This window comes from Oryctolagus cuniculus, chromosome 17 (assembly GCF_051225735.1).
Source record: "Oryctolagus cuniculus isolate XC-2025 breed Fujian yellow rabbit chromosome 17, ASM5122573v1, whole genome shotgun sequence".
NCBI classification, from domain to species: domain Eukaryota; kingdom Metazoa; phylum Chordata; class Mammalia; order Lagomorpha; family Leporidae; genus Oryctolagus; species Oryctolagus cuniculus.
This window is the reverse complement of record NC_142883.1, coordinates 42,220,969-42,234,021: the sequence shown is the minus strand read 5'-3', so window position 1 is coordinate 42,234,021 and position 13,053 is coordinate 42,220,969. Positions and strand designations below refer to the sequence as shown.

At 55.0% G+C, this 13,053-nt stretch overlaps 1 protein-coding gene across 5 annotated transcripts; it reads right to left on the bottom strand.

Annotated features, from left to right (window-relative positions):
* Window positions 1-5,973: 5,973 nt before the first annotated feature.
* On the bottom strand, window positions 5,974-12,516 carry COPRS (coordinator of PRMT5 and differentiation stimulator). 5 transcript variants are annotated; one of them, XM_089317444.1, is made up of 4 exons: window positions 12,326-12,516; window positions 10,394-10,464; window positions 7,077-7,291; window positions 5,974-6,392 (listed from the first exon to the last, which is right to left on the bottom strand). In XM_089317444.1, exons 1-4 carry the CDS (start codon window positions 12,422-12,424, stop codon window positions 6,223-6,225), a joined length of 555 nt encoding a protein of 184 aa, XP_089173570.1. In that variant the 5' UTR covers window positions 12,425-12,516; the 3' UTR covers window positions 5,974-6,222. The 5 variants fall into 5 exon arrangements, with proteins under 5 accessions (XP_089173570.1, XP_089173571.1, XP_089173569.1 ...); XM_089317445.1 differs by lacking the exon at window positions 12,326-12,516 and adding an exon at window positions 11,988-12,230; XM_089317443.1 differs by lacking the exon at window positions 12,326-12,516 and adding an exon at window positions 11,475-11,777.
* Window positions 12,517-13,053: the final 537 nt, after the last annotated feature.

Here is a 13,053-nt window from a genome sequence, read left to right as displayed (position 1 = left end):
TGGGGAGCTGGCATTGTGGCACAGTGGGATTAAGCCCTGGCCTACAGCACCAGCATCCCATATAGGCGCCAATTTGAGTCCTGGCTGCTCCATTTCCAATCAGCTCCTTGCTGTGCACTTGGGAAAGCCACAGAGGATGGCCCAAGTGTTTGGGCCCCTGCACGCAGGTGGGAGACCCAGAAAAAGCTCCTAGCTCCTGGCCAGCTCCAGCCAGAAGATCTCTCTCTTTCTCTAATGTTGACTTAATGTTGACTTTCAAATACGTAAATCCTTTTTTTTTTTTTTTTTTTAATGGCCAGGGACGGGTCAGGCTGAAACTAGGAGCCAGGAGATTCTTCTGGATCTCCTACATGGGTGCAGGGACCCATGCATTAGCAGGGAACTGGATCGGAAGTGAAGCAGCCAGGACTCAAACTGACGCCCATATGGGATGGCAGCACTGCAGGCAGCAGCTTAACTCACTGCACCCCAAACTCACAGTGCCAGCCCCAAAGCAGAATTTTTTTTTTTGCCAGGCAGAGTTAGACAGAGAGAGAGAGAGAGGCAGAGAGAAAGGTCTTCCTTCTGTTGGTTCACCCCCAAAATGGCTGCCACGGCCGGCGCTGCACCGATCCAAAGCCAGGAGCCAGGTGCTTCTTCCTGGTCTCCCATGCTGGTACAGGGCCCAAGCACTGGGCCATCCTCCACTGCCCTCCTGGGCCACAGCAGAGAGCTGGACTGGAAGAGGAGCAACCGGGACAGAATCCGGCGCCCCAACTGGGACTAGAACCCAGGGTACTGGCACCACAGGCAGAGGATTAGCCAAGTGAGCCGCAGCGCCGGCCCCCTCTGGGGCTTTTTAAAACTGTTTCATTTTGTTTTGGCCTGGGAGAAAATTCTTTTCCCTCTAAGGTGCACATTCTATTGACCCCAACTTCCCCTCTCCCCTGCCTCCTAACCAGAAAATAAATAGGTCCCCTCTTACAAAACCAAAGCAGGGACGCGATGCCCCATGCCTCCACTAAGGCAGTGCTTGCCCGGGGAGAGAGCGCAAGAGGACACAAGCACCTGCCTCGACTTTCCCCCACGACCCACCTGGCGAACACACCGTGGCCCTTCCATCGCCTCAGCCGCGGCGTCATTCTTGGCAAGGCCCTTGCCTGAAAGAAACATCAGAGTGACCGTTCCTCTTCTGTCCCACACGTACCACGTCTCAGCAGTCGCCATCCGCTCTGCCCCTTTCCACCGCCACCTCCTCGTCTCGCCCATGGCCGTCGGCCGTCGCCACCCAGCCTGGCTCACACAGTAAGAGGGAAGCCGGTCGGAAGCCACCGTTGCCCCAGCAGGGAGAAACGCCAGCACCAGAGGCCACCGTCACACAGGCCGTGCCCCAGCTCCAAAATGTCCCCTCATCCCAGCGTTCCTAACTCCCGCACCTGATCACACCATTTAGCCCGACTTCTTCAGCCTCTCCCTTCTGATCAGATTCTGGCTTGCGTGGCACGCAGACCCCGCAAGCTCTTCTCTTGCGGCTCTCCTCCTGCTCTGGCTCCGTGATTCGACCCTTCCAGCTGCCTTTTTTTTTTTTTTTTTTTTTTTTTTTTTTTTTTTTTGACAGGCATAGTTAGTGAGAGAGAGAGACAGAGACAGAAAGGTCTTCCTTCCGTTGGTTCACCCCCAAAATGGCTGCTACAGCCGGCACGCTGTGCTGATCCGAAGCCAGGAGCCAGCTGCTTCCTCCTGGTCTCCCATCCTGGTCTCCCAAGCACTTGGGCCATCCTCCACTGCCTTCCTGGGCCACAGCAGAGAGCTGGACTGGAGAGGAGCAACCAGGACAGAATCCAGTGCCTCGACCAGGACTAGAACCCGGGGTGCTGGTGCCGCAGGTGGAGGATTAGCCTAGTGAGCTGCGGCGCCGGCCCCAGCTGCCTTTTCGTCACGGATGCTCTCGTGGGTCTGTGCTTAGCCCTCGTCCCCCCTCACAGCTGCGCCCAGACAACCTCAACCTCCCTTGATGTTGCAACACCAACTGAAACCCCAAGGATGCCCAGATTTGTACCTGCCCCATGGATTCCAGACCCACGCAGGCAGCTGCCTATGGACCGGCTAGCCCAGGGAACAAAAACCCAGGGAGGATGGATGACTCATTTCCAGGATCTGAAAGTCTCAGGAGCATAAACGGACCAAATAGGTAGATTTCAGCCCAACACAGGGAACCACACTAGCCAGCAACAGACAGGCCTTGCTGAGGTGGTGAGCTCCCCGCCGCCACAAGTCGCAAGGACTCCTGCAGGTGGCGCAAAGCCAAGAAAAGCAACATCCATTCTTTCCAACCTGAGACTGAGGCCTCCCTCAGCTCAGTATTTAGAGGTTCGGATAAATCAATCTTTTCTTCAATTTGTCCAGTACCTAAAATTTCAATTCATCATTATAGGACATCGGTTAGGTGTCACATTTCCTTTCCATCAAGTAACTTGTTAAAATAACCCTGATTGTTTATCAAAAAATCTGCATTACAAACTCACCTGTTTTGTCATCCGTATGCCCACCTACAGAGGACAAAATGGGCTCAGTTTGGACTTCCAGACACCTCTGTCCTATTCCGATATGCAGTTGTGCAGATCACTCAGCGGATTAAATCCTAATCTGACCAAACACAAATACTTGTTGGAGATCCTTCAAGTATCTCAGTGCTTTTTAACACCAGCCTGGGATGTGTTCAGTCAACACTAAATACAGGCCCCGTTACTGAGGGGAACGGAATCGGGCCAGTATCCACTGAAGGCTTTCATGGGTGTGAAATGTGGACCTGCCCTCAGGAGAGCTCTTGGCCTAGTGAGAGGCAGATTCACCAGTCAACGGCAGCAGCGGAGCCCACGAGTGCTGCAGGGCCCGGGAGAAGAGACACTCAACACGACTCTGTTCAGAACGACGTCTTATTTTAAATATCTCACTGGGGCCCGCGTTTAGCTTATTAGTTAGAACAGTTCTTGGGATCCCTGCGTGTCAAAGCAGACTGCGTGGGTGCCAACCCCAGCTCCACTTCTGGTTCCAGCTTCCTGCAAATGTGCACCCTGGGAGGCAGCAGGTGATGGCTCAAGCAGTTGGGTCCCGGCCAACCATGTGGGAGACCCTGAGTTGAGTTCGTGGTTCCTGGCTTCAGCCTGGCCCAGCCCCAGCTGTCGCAGGCATTTAGGGAGTAAACCAGTGGATGAGAGAGTTCACTTTCAAATAAAAAAAATAAACATTTTTAAATAATGCCTAATTACAAGATACTAAAATAGCAAAAATATAAAAACAAACCTGCCAGTGCCTCCATCACGTCAGATTGTGTCCATTTGTCCACACTTGCTTTTCATCTATCACTCCTATCATAATCTTTCTACGTGTGCACTATGACCCGAGCAGCCTGACAGTCTACATACAGCACCAGCATTTTTCCATTTCACTACTTACTTGTCTCCACCTCAGCACCGACAGCTTTCATCCTCACCATCCTTCTCTAGGCCAGAGTCCGTGCCAACTCCAAGCATTTACGGCGGGGCACTGCACACCGCCTCCCCTTTCCTTGTTCTCCCGGCACGCCCAACTCTCAGCCATAAAAACCACTCTAAATGTCTCCATTTTTCTTTCTAACACTAAGAGAAAAATGCTTTCTCCCTGTGTGCTCCCAGAGACCACATTTCCTTCCTGCCCACTTCGCTGGGAGTAACGAGAAGGAGCCACAGGGAGTAGCTTCCCAAGGGCCAGGGTCCCGGACCCACACCTCCACGTGGATCCCAGCAGCGACTCAGATACGCCCACTTTTTTTTTTTTTTTTGACAGGCAGAGTGGACAGTGAGAGAGAGACAGAGAGAAAGGTCTTCCTTTTGCCGTTGGTTCACCCTCCAATGGCCGCCGCGGATGGCGAGCTGCGGACGGCGCACCGCGCTGATCCGATGGCAGGAGCCAGGTACTTATCCTGGTCTCCCATGGGGTGCAGGGCCCAAGCACTTGGGCCATCCTCCACTGCACTCCCGGGCCACAGCAGAGAGCTGGCCTGGAAGAGGGGCAACCGGGACAGATTCCGGCGTCCCGACCGGGACTAGAACCTGGTGTGCCGGTGCCGCAAGGTGGAGGATTAGCCTAGTGAGCCGCGGCGCCGGCCGCACGCCCACTTTTCATAGCACCGTGGACTCCCACCACCTCCCCACACCATGGCTTCAGCCTCCTAAACGACAGTTTGCACGTGGGCCAACGCAGCCTCTCAAGGACTTAACCTTGCCATTTCAGCCACTCTGCTGCCCTGTATTTCTTAGCTCCATTTTCAAGTTCACCTCATCATGCCAGACATGGTCATGGTTTCACCAGCTATGACCTTGGGGGGAGGAGGAAAGCAGGAGGGGCGTGGCGATGTGGTGTCCAAGGACAGGGAAGGGCTACTCTTTCTACAGCCAAAGCTGCCTTGTTCCCTCCCGAGGCTCTGCCTTGTTCCTGTCCCCAGCGGCACCTGTAAATGATAACCTAAGTGGGCTCAATTCACTGCCATCGAGTATAGCTGGATTTCAGATCTGAAGCCTTTTCTGGATTCAGCTTGGACAGGCGGAAGGGAGGGAGGTCTGGCAAGGAGGCAAAGGGCCTGACCCTGGATCACAGCCTGTCAAGGCCTGGCCCCGGGCACTGCTATGCTGTCACGCTTGTGAGGCCAACAAGGGAATAGATTACAGGGGCACGTATGTACTTAGGTCTCTGTTCTGCCATGCACCGTGTGATCTTAGACATTTTGAGTCAGGGGCTGGCATTGTGGCACAGTGGGTTAAGCTGCCATCTGCCAGCTCCAGTTTCTCCTGAGTGCCGGTTCATGACGCAGCTGTTCCACTTCCAATCCAGCTCCCTGTTATGTGCCTGGGAAAGCAGCAGATGGCCCAAGTGCTTGAGCTTCTGCCACTCACGTGGGAGACCTGGATGCAATTCCAGGCTCCTGAGTTCAGCCTGGCCCAACCCTGACCGTGTTGGTCATTTAGGGAGTAAATCAGCAGATGGAAGATTTCTCTCTCTCCTCTCTGTAACTCTGCCTTTCAAATAAATACAATACATCTTTTAAACACACACACAAACACACACTGGGAAGTGAAACAGTGGATGGGATATCTGTCTCTCCCTCTGTAACTCTACCTCTCAAGCAAATAAAATCTTTAAACACACACACACAAACACACACACAGATATACATACACACATTTTGAGTCTTGCATGCCTCACCTCCGAAATTTTAGAGGTAAATATGAGAAAAGATTCTATGCAATGATTAAGACCCCGTTAGCGACTCCCACATCCCACACAGGAGTGCCAGGATTCAAGTTTTGGCTCCACTTCCAATTGTAGCTTTCCACTATTGCACACCCAGGGAGGCAGCAGGTGACAGCTCTACTAGCTGGGTCCCTACCACCCACTGTGGGAGACCTGGATGGATTCCAGCTCCTGGCTTCAGGGACCAGACTCACTACTGCAGGCCTCTGGGGACTGAACCAGAGGACAGACGACCTTTCTCTGTCTCTGCCTTTTTAATGAAATGCAGACAAATTTTAAAACACAGAATAAATGTAGCAAAGAAATAGGACAAATGTTAACCAATAAAATATATACAAAAATAAAAGTGACTTTGTATCTTAACTCTAAGGATTAGACAGAAAAACAGGGTTATGTGTCAACTAAGGTGTGGTAGCCAGTGCCATTTAGTTTCCCATCCTACAGGAAGCCCTTGATCTTGAAGCAAAGGTTTGGTTTTCCCTTCAACAGGCACAGAGACAGCCACAAAGTCACCTGTCTCCTGGAGCCCAACCTTGCATCCACAGTGCCAAAACTGCTTCCTTTTTTTTTTTTTCTTTCGGAGCAGTTTTAAGTCTCCTGGTACATCAACCCTTAAATGCAACTCGTGGGCTTTAGTGAAGCAGCCAGGCCTTGCTCAAAAGCATCTCAGTGAAAAGGGGGAAAAAAACGGAGACGGAGCATATAGACTGTTTTTCCTGCCTTTATTTATAAACACACGAGAGCACGTCTCCTCCTGATGCGGACATGAGTGTCCGCACCTTCCAAGGAGGAATCCATTAAAAACAGCAACAGGAGTGGGGAAAGTGGTGGGACCTTATCTCGCACCAGTCCGTGCACCCCGGACGCAGGGCACTGGCAGAGTTGGCTCAGGCGTGGCCTCTCACCTCAGGGACGGCCAAGGAGCCGTCTGCTCCCAGGGCGGGAGGTGCCCTGTCAGTCTTCAGCATCGTCAAACTGTCCTGTTTCGAAGACCATCTTGGAGTAGTGGGGGATGAGCGGCGGCGGGTGGTGCCAGCTGGGGTCGTAGATCATGTCTCCCCGCGCGGCACAGCACACCCAGGGCTTCACCTCTTGACAAATGCTCCCCTGGACGTCGTCGGCATCTGCAGCAGACCACAGGGAAAGACGAGTGGGTCTGGGGGCAGACGCCTGCCCTTACTTTGTTTAAAACCGTATGGGGGCAGGCACTCAGCCTGTGTCTCACATCAGAGGCACTGGGTTCAATACCCAGCTCTGGCTCCACTCCACCTTCCTGCTAACGCACGTCCTACAAGGCAGCAGTGATGGCTCAAGTAAATGCGTTCCTGCCACCCACGTGGGAGACCTGGATTGAGCTCCCAGGATCCTGGCTTCAGCTCCGACCAAGGGGACCAATGGATCTAATGGATGGGAGCTACTCTACCTCAAATAAAGACACACACACACACACACGGCCCTCCTTTGCCCAGCAACTGGGAACGTGTTCCTGCTGAACTTCCCAGACAGGGTTTCCCAGCAGTGGAGGGGTCGCAAGCAGACCCCAGGGCACTTCTGTCCACATCAGCTCACACCGGGCAACAATCTCTGGAAAAAGTGACAACTGTTCAAAGTGATGCTTCCTGGGTTCAATCCCACACTCCAAGATCAAGGAGATGCGCACACAGCAACTTCACCGCTGTGAGGGGTATCAGGCAGGGCTCGTAGCAGCTGACCCCACCTGCACACTGTCTGCCTCCATGGGTAGTCTGGTGGGAGGGCCCTGCCCCTGCCCCCCTCCCAAACTATCCCTGGGGACCCCAGAAACCCACCGTAGGGATTCCCTTGCTCCGCCTGCAACTCCAGGTCCCAGTCCTCGCTACAAAGCTCGGCGCTGTGCTCCGTGGGCCAGCAGCGCCTGCCCTCCGGCACCTCCCAGGCAGTCGGCTCCCCGTCGGACTCCTCCTCGTCCCCAGCAAGGCCTTCCTCCTCAGAATGGCTGCCTTCGCCCTGGGCAGGAACCTCAGGAGCGACGCTCTGGGCTCCACTGGCTAAGAAACCGACAGAAGGCAGAAGAAGGTCGTGAAAGAACTAAAGAACTCCTCGAGCAGACAGGGCGGCACGGGTGCTCGGAAGCTCCCAGCGGCGGCCGCACTGAGCCAGCAGGAACCAAAGGCGCACAGCTCTCTCACCGCACGGCCGGCTCCAGAAGGGCTGGCCGCTTCCGCCGTGAGACGTGGGGCACGTCGCCATTTATTTTCCATGCTTTGTCTTAAACAAGGCCACTGACGCCAGGCCTTGTGATGCACAAGGGAAGCCAGGCACGGAACACACTCTCAGGTAACTTACACGCCAAGTGGGCCCCTACACCCGGGGCAGACCTGGAAGAAGCTCCTGGCTCCTGGCTCCAACCTGGCCCGGCCCCAGCCATTGTGGCCATTTGGGGAGTAAACCAGCAGAAGGATGATCTCTGTGTGTCTCCCCTCCTTCTTCTTGTAACTGCCTTTCAAATAAATAAATCTTAAAAAAAAAAAAACAGTTCTACCAATTACTAAGTGTGTAAACCAAAGCCAAATATACTTACCTTGTTCCTGGTTAACATACACAAATAACCACATAACCTAGCAACTCCACTCCACAAGAACTGAAAACAGGGGTTCACACCAAACCACGGAAGCTGCCAGCAACACTATCTGCACAGCCTCCAAACTGTGGAAATGACACCAATGGCCATGGGAGGATGAACTCCACGTGATGGAGAGCCTCAGCTGTACAAAGCAAGACAGTGCTGATGCACACTGCAACACGGATGGACAGACCGAGAAAACCCCCTGCTGAGTGAAAGAAGCCAGATACAAGACACACACAGTTTGATTCCATGTATGGGCATCTCACATTTGCCCCTCCAGAACAGCAAAGCCACAGGGACAGAAAGCAGATTCGTGGTCTGCAGGGGCCGGGGCGGAGGGGTGACTACTTCAGGGTAGAGGGTTGCCTTCTGGAATGAGGAAAATGTTCTGGAACAAACTACATAGTGCTGACAGTTGGCCAACACTGTCAGTGTGCTAAATGCTACTGAGCTGTATGCTTTAAAATGGTTGGGGGGGGGGGGGAGGCGGCATTCGGCACAACAGTTAAGATGCCCCTAGGGATGCCTACAACCCATATTTAAGTGGCCTGGGTTCAAGTCCTGGCTCCACTTCTCATTCCAGCACCCTGGGAGGCGGCAGGTGATAGTTCAAGTACTTGGGATCCTGCCACTCACATGAGAGACCCAGAGTGAGTTCTGGGTTCCTGACTTTAGCCAGGCCCAGCCCTGAATGTGGCAAATATTTGAGGAGTAAACTAGCAGATGGAAGATCTCCCTTTGTCTCTCACTCTCTCTGCCTTTAAAATAAATTGTTTCCTAAAAATAATGGTTAAAAGGTAAATTTATGATATACATCTTTCACAATTTTTAAAGGTTTGTTTATTTATTTATTTGAAGGTCAGAGTCAGAGAGAGAGAGAGAGAACTTCCATCTGATGGTTCACTTCCCAGATGGCTGCAATGGCCAGAGCTGAGCTGATCCGAAGCCAGGAGCTTCTTCCGCGTCTCCTACACTAGTGCAGGGGCCCAAGCACTTGGGCCATCTTCCACTGCTTTCCCAGGCCTTTAGCAGGGAGCTGGATCAGAAGTGGAGCAGCTGGGACTCGAAATGACGCCCATATGCGATGCTGGCACTGCAGGCGGCAGCTTTTCCCGCTCTGCCACGGCACCAGCCCTCCTAATTTTTTTTTTAATTCGGGGAAGGGACAGGCATTTGGCGCAGCACTTAAGATGAAGCTGAGATGTCCACATCCCATATAGCAGTGCCAGGTTTGAGTCTCGGTTCCTCTACTTCTAAGCCAGCTTCCTGCAAATACGTGCCCTGGGAAGTGTACCTGGGTCAAGTACTCGGGTCCCTGCCACCCGTAAGATCCCCAAACTGAGTTTTCAGCTGCTGGCTTTGGCCTGGCTCAGCCCTGGGAGGCTTTTCAAATGAATTAGAACATGAAAGATCTCTCTCTGCCCTGCTTCCCCCTTCCCCCACTGCTTTCAAATCAACAGAAGAGAAAGTTTTAAAAAAATTTTTGTATGGGGGCCAGCCCTGTGGCACAGGTTAAGCTGCCACCTGTAATACCAGCATCCCATATGGGTGCTGTTTCAAGTCCCTGCTGCTCCACATCTTATCCAGCTCCCTGCTGATGTCCCTGGGAAGACAGAGGAAGATGACCCTAGTGCTTGAGCCCCTGCCACCCCTGGGGGAGACCCCAGTGGAGTTACAGGCTCCTGGCTTCAGCCTGGGCCAGCCCCAGACAATGAGGCCATTTGGGAAGTAAACCAGAGGAAGATATCTCCCTCTTTCCCCACCCCCTCATTCTACTTTTCAAGTACATAAAATTTTAAAAAAACTTTTTTTTTGTATTAACTACGCTGTATCTGTTTCCTCATTTGTAAAATGGAGACAGGTTTGTTGTGAGATGTGGGGGGGAAAAAGGAAACAATAGAAACAGACTACACCTGTCGACAGGAGCGCTCAAAGGTTTCCATTACTGGGACTGTTACACCTGCGACTGCGTGATCTAGACCAACACTTCCCATTCGAACTTCCTGCCATGACGGAAATGTTCTAGCATCACTGCTGTCCAACAAGGCAGCACTACCCACACGTGGCTACTGAGCACGTGGAATGTGGCCTGAGAAGCTGAGTTTCCTGTGGTATTGCCTTAGAACTAACTTCAACTGCACCTGTGGCTAGCGGCTGCTGTTAACAGACCCACACGATTCCTCGCTCTGTCCCCCAATCCTGAGAACAACCCTAGGGAGTAGGTCTTATTCGTCTCACTGTCAAGTCCATGATACTCCATTTCAGGGCTCTCAGAGTTGAAAATACAATTCTGCCTGCCTCCCAAGCCCCCACGTGTCACGGCTGCGAGCTGGCTCTCAGTTGAAGAGATGAGTTGGGATGTAAGCCAAGTCCAGGATTTCCCTTACGGTAGCCTGGGCAGGGCTTTCAACGGAAAGCATTGCTGAAACGCGACAGGGGAGGCACCTCGGCAGCAGAGGGCTGGTTAGAAGGAACAGGCAAACAAGACGTAGAGACCATCACGGCCGCTCCGACATCTACTTGCCTAGTCGATCCGTGGCCGTCTCAGCCTCTGTCTCGGGACCACTGGGGTCTGCTGTGGCGAAGGTGGCCTGCAGGAAGAACAACCGATTACCAGGAACTCAGGTGCCCCGGATCCTGGTACTAAGCCATTGCCTCTCAGGTCGAGTCCCAGTCCCACACTCTTGTTGGGGATCCACATTTCTGTCTCCCCGTTAGATCCAGCTGGCCTTTCTAATTCTCCAGGCACCATCCCAACAACACGGCTGCACCCCTGGCTACAGCTGTGTGGACACCTGAGGTGGCCGTGTCATCACTGGGCCCTCTTGTCAGAGGTCTGGAGACCAGGGTCCCTACTCTCCCAGCTCAGAGACCTCAGCACCAGCTGCAGCAGGTTGGATTTCAGCTCTGCAGAGCTGTCCTGGCTGTTTCCTGCCCACTGCTTCCTCCAGACATCTTTTTGACCTTTCTGGTTACTTAGTATCTAGTTCACAACTCTTTGCCTCTTCTCACTGGCACACAATGGGAGTGGAACTCTCTGTCCTGAGTGGTGCTGGCTGAAATAAACAGCTCTAAACCAGCTGGAAATCACCCTCCCCTGCAGCCGGCCGGAAGCTTCTCTGCCTCCAGCACCCACAAGTCTCCCAAGCGCTCTAATTGCCCCAGAAGCGCTCGCAGGAAGCCCCACCTTCAGCCCCAGCTCTGCCACTCAGGGTACCGTCTGGCCACCTGGCTTCAGCCCCTGGGCTTTCTTCCCTGGAAACAGGGGAGAGTGGTTCCTACTACCTAACGTCTAAGAGCTCTCCCAGCGCACGGGCAGGAATGCGAGGCGTCTAGAATTTAGACTCACCTCCTCTGATCCTACATCTAAACTGCACCTGTTTCAATCCAATCATCACTCCTTGCCTAGCCATGCCTCCCTTAAGTGATTCCACTTCCAGTGGTCAGCAGCAATTGCCCAGGGCTGCCCACCAGCGGGATGAGGCTAAGCTAAGGAGGCCTTGACCTCCGAATTCCCCCACCCACAGGGTTAATCACCACTCTGGTCAACAGCTTAAACAGCCCTCCACCAGCAAACACAAAGGCACCCGACCCCCACGACCTGTTCAGCATGCTTCTCCACGCCGCCGCCCCAGCTCTGAGCCACTTGCCCTGCGCTTCTTCCTGGCCAGCCTCCGCAGGCACCACCGGACTCCCACCTGCGAGAGCCAGCGCGCAGCCCTCCCTGCTCTCCCCGACTACAAGCGTTGCCGCCGCGTGCACGTCTCTGGTTAAGGCCCATCTCTGCTGTGTCCACCCAATTACTACGCCTGTCCCGCGTGCTAGGCGCTGGGCTCCCAGCCCTAAACGGAGAAGCTGTCGTCTAGGCAGACACTGTAGACAAGGACAGGCGAGCACTGCGACAGCGGTCTCGGAAACACGGGGGCTGCCTGGAGCGCACCTGAAAGCAAGTTTCTGCAAACCCTGCGTCAAACCTGGCCTTCGGGTCTCCGTAAACGGAGAGTGCATGGGACACCCACCCACCCCTCAGCGCTCGGGGGGTAGTGAGCGTCCCCCGACCCTCAGTCAGTGAACAGGGCTCCTCCAGGCGAAGCCCTCCCCTTGCAGCCCTCACCTGGCCGGGGCCCAGGCCCCCAGTAGCGGGCCCCAGCTCTCCGTCCCCAGCATCACCTCCCATTTAGTAAGTACGCAGAGGCGCCCTATGGGCCAACAGCCTCAGTGGGACCGGCGCGCCCACCCACGCCCCTCGGAGCTCCCCGCCCGGCAGCCTCGAAGCCCCGCTGCCCCTCGGCCAGCCGTTTCCAGCTCCAGCGCGAGCCCAAACGGCGCTCAGGGCTCGTGGAGCGGCCCGTGGCGCTGTCCGCGCCCCGCGCCGGGCACCGCCCCGCGAGCCCCCAACTTCCCGCACTGGCTGCAGGTGGTGGCGGCGCTCGGCCCGCGCGCGGCGCTCACCTCCAGGCTGCGGGGCGCCTCCCGCGTGCTCGGTAGCGGCGGGCCCCGAGGCGGTTCCGTGACGCCCCGTGCCCGGGCCCCGGTGGCCTGCGGGTCCATGCCGAGCTGCCCACGGCTGGGCGCCCTGGACGCGGCTCGGCCACGTGATGCGCCAGCCTGGCTGCCAGCCTGAGGATACGCCGCGCAGGGGCCAATCAGCCGGGGTGCTCCCGGCCGCGGGGGCGGGACACCGGGTCACGAGGACGCCGGGGGCGGGGCGCGTCGCCACCGCAGAGCCCCCTGCCTACCCGGTGAGAAACGGAGCCAGTCTGGAGTACTGGTTCTGGTGGCTCCCACGCGCAAACGCCCGGCCTGGAACGCGGGCTGGGCCGGCAGGGCCGAATCCCAGCTCCACTCTGCCACACCCGATGTGTTCAGCTGCAAAACCTCCATTCCCCATTAGAACACGAATACCGGAGCGGCCCTGACACCGTCTGAAGCCGAGCTGTCAAAACTCAGAATGCAGTTTGAGGCTCCAGCCACGTTTCACCCTCTTTCTGGGTCCACTGGAATTAGACCCTAACAACCTCAACGAACGAGACAACCTAGCAGCCAGCGACGCCCCACCTCGAGTTACAACAGTCTATTGGGAACCAGGGCAGCTGTTCAAACAGCTGCAATGTGTGGACACGGTTAAATATTCTGCACTAGTGGTGGAATCCGACCAGGGCTCCGACCTTCCCACGCTG

What these genes read in the sequence shown, in the direction of transcription:
- COPRS (XM_089317443.1), bottom strand. Translation starts at nt 11,654, where the DNA reads ATGGGCCTTAACCAGAGACGTGCACGCGGCGGCAACGCTTGTAGTCGG. An exon ending in TGGAGAAGCATGCTGAACAG is followed by an intron (nt 10,465 to 11,474) that starts GTCGTGGGGGTC and finishes TTCTTCCTGCAG; the next exon opens with GCCACCTTCGCCACAGCAGA. An exon ending in GCCACGGATCGACTAGGCAA is followed by an intron (nt 7,292 to 10,393) that starts GTAGATGTCGGA and finishes TTTCTTAGCCAG; the next exon opens with TGGAGCCCAGAGCGTCGCTC.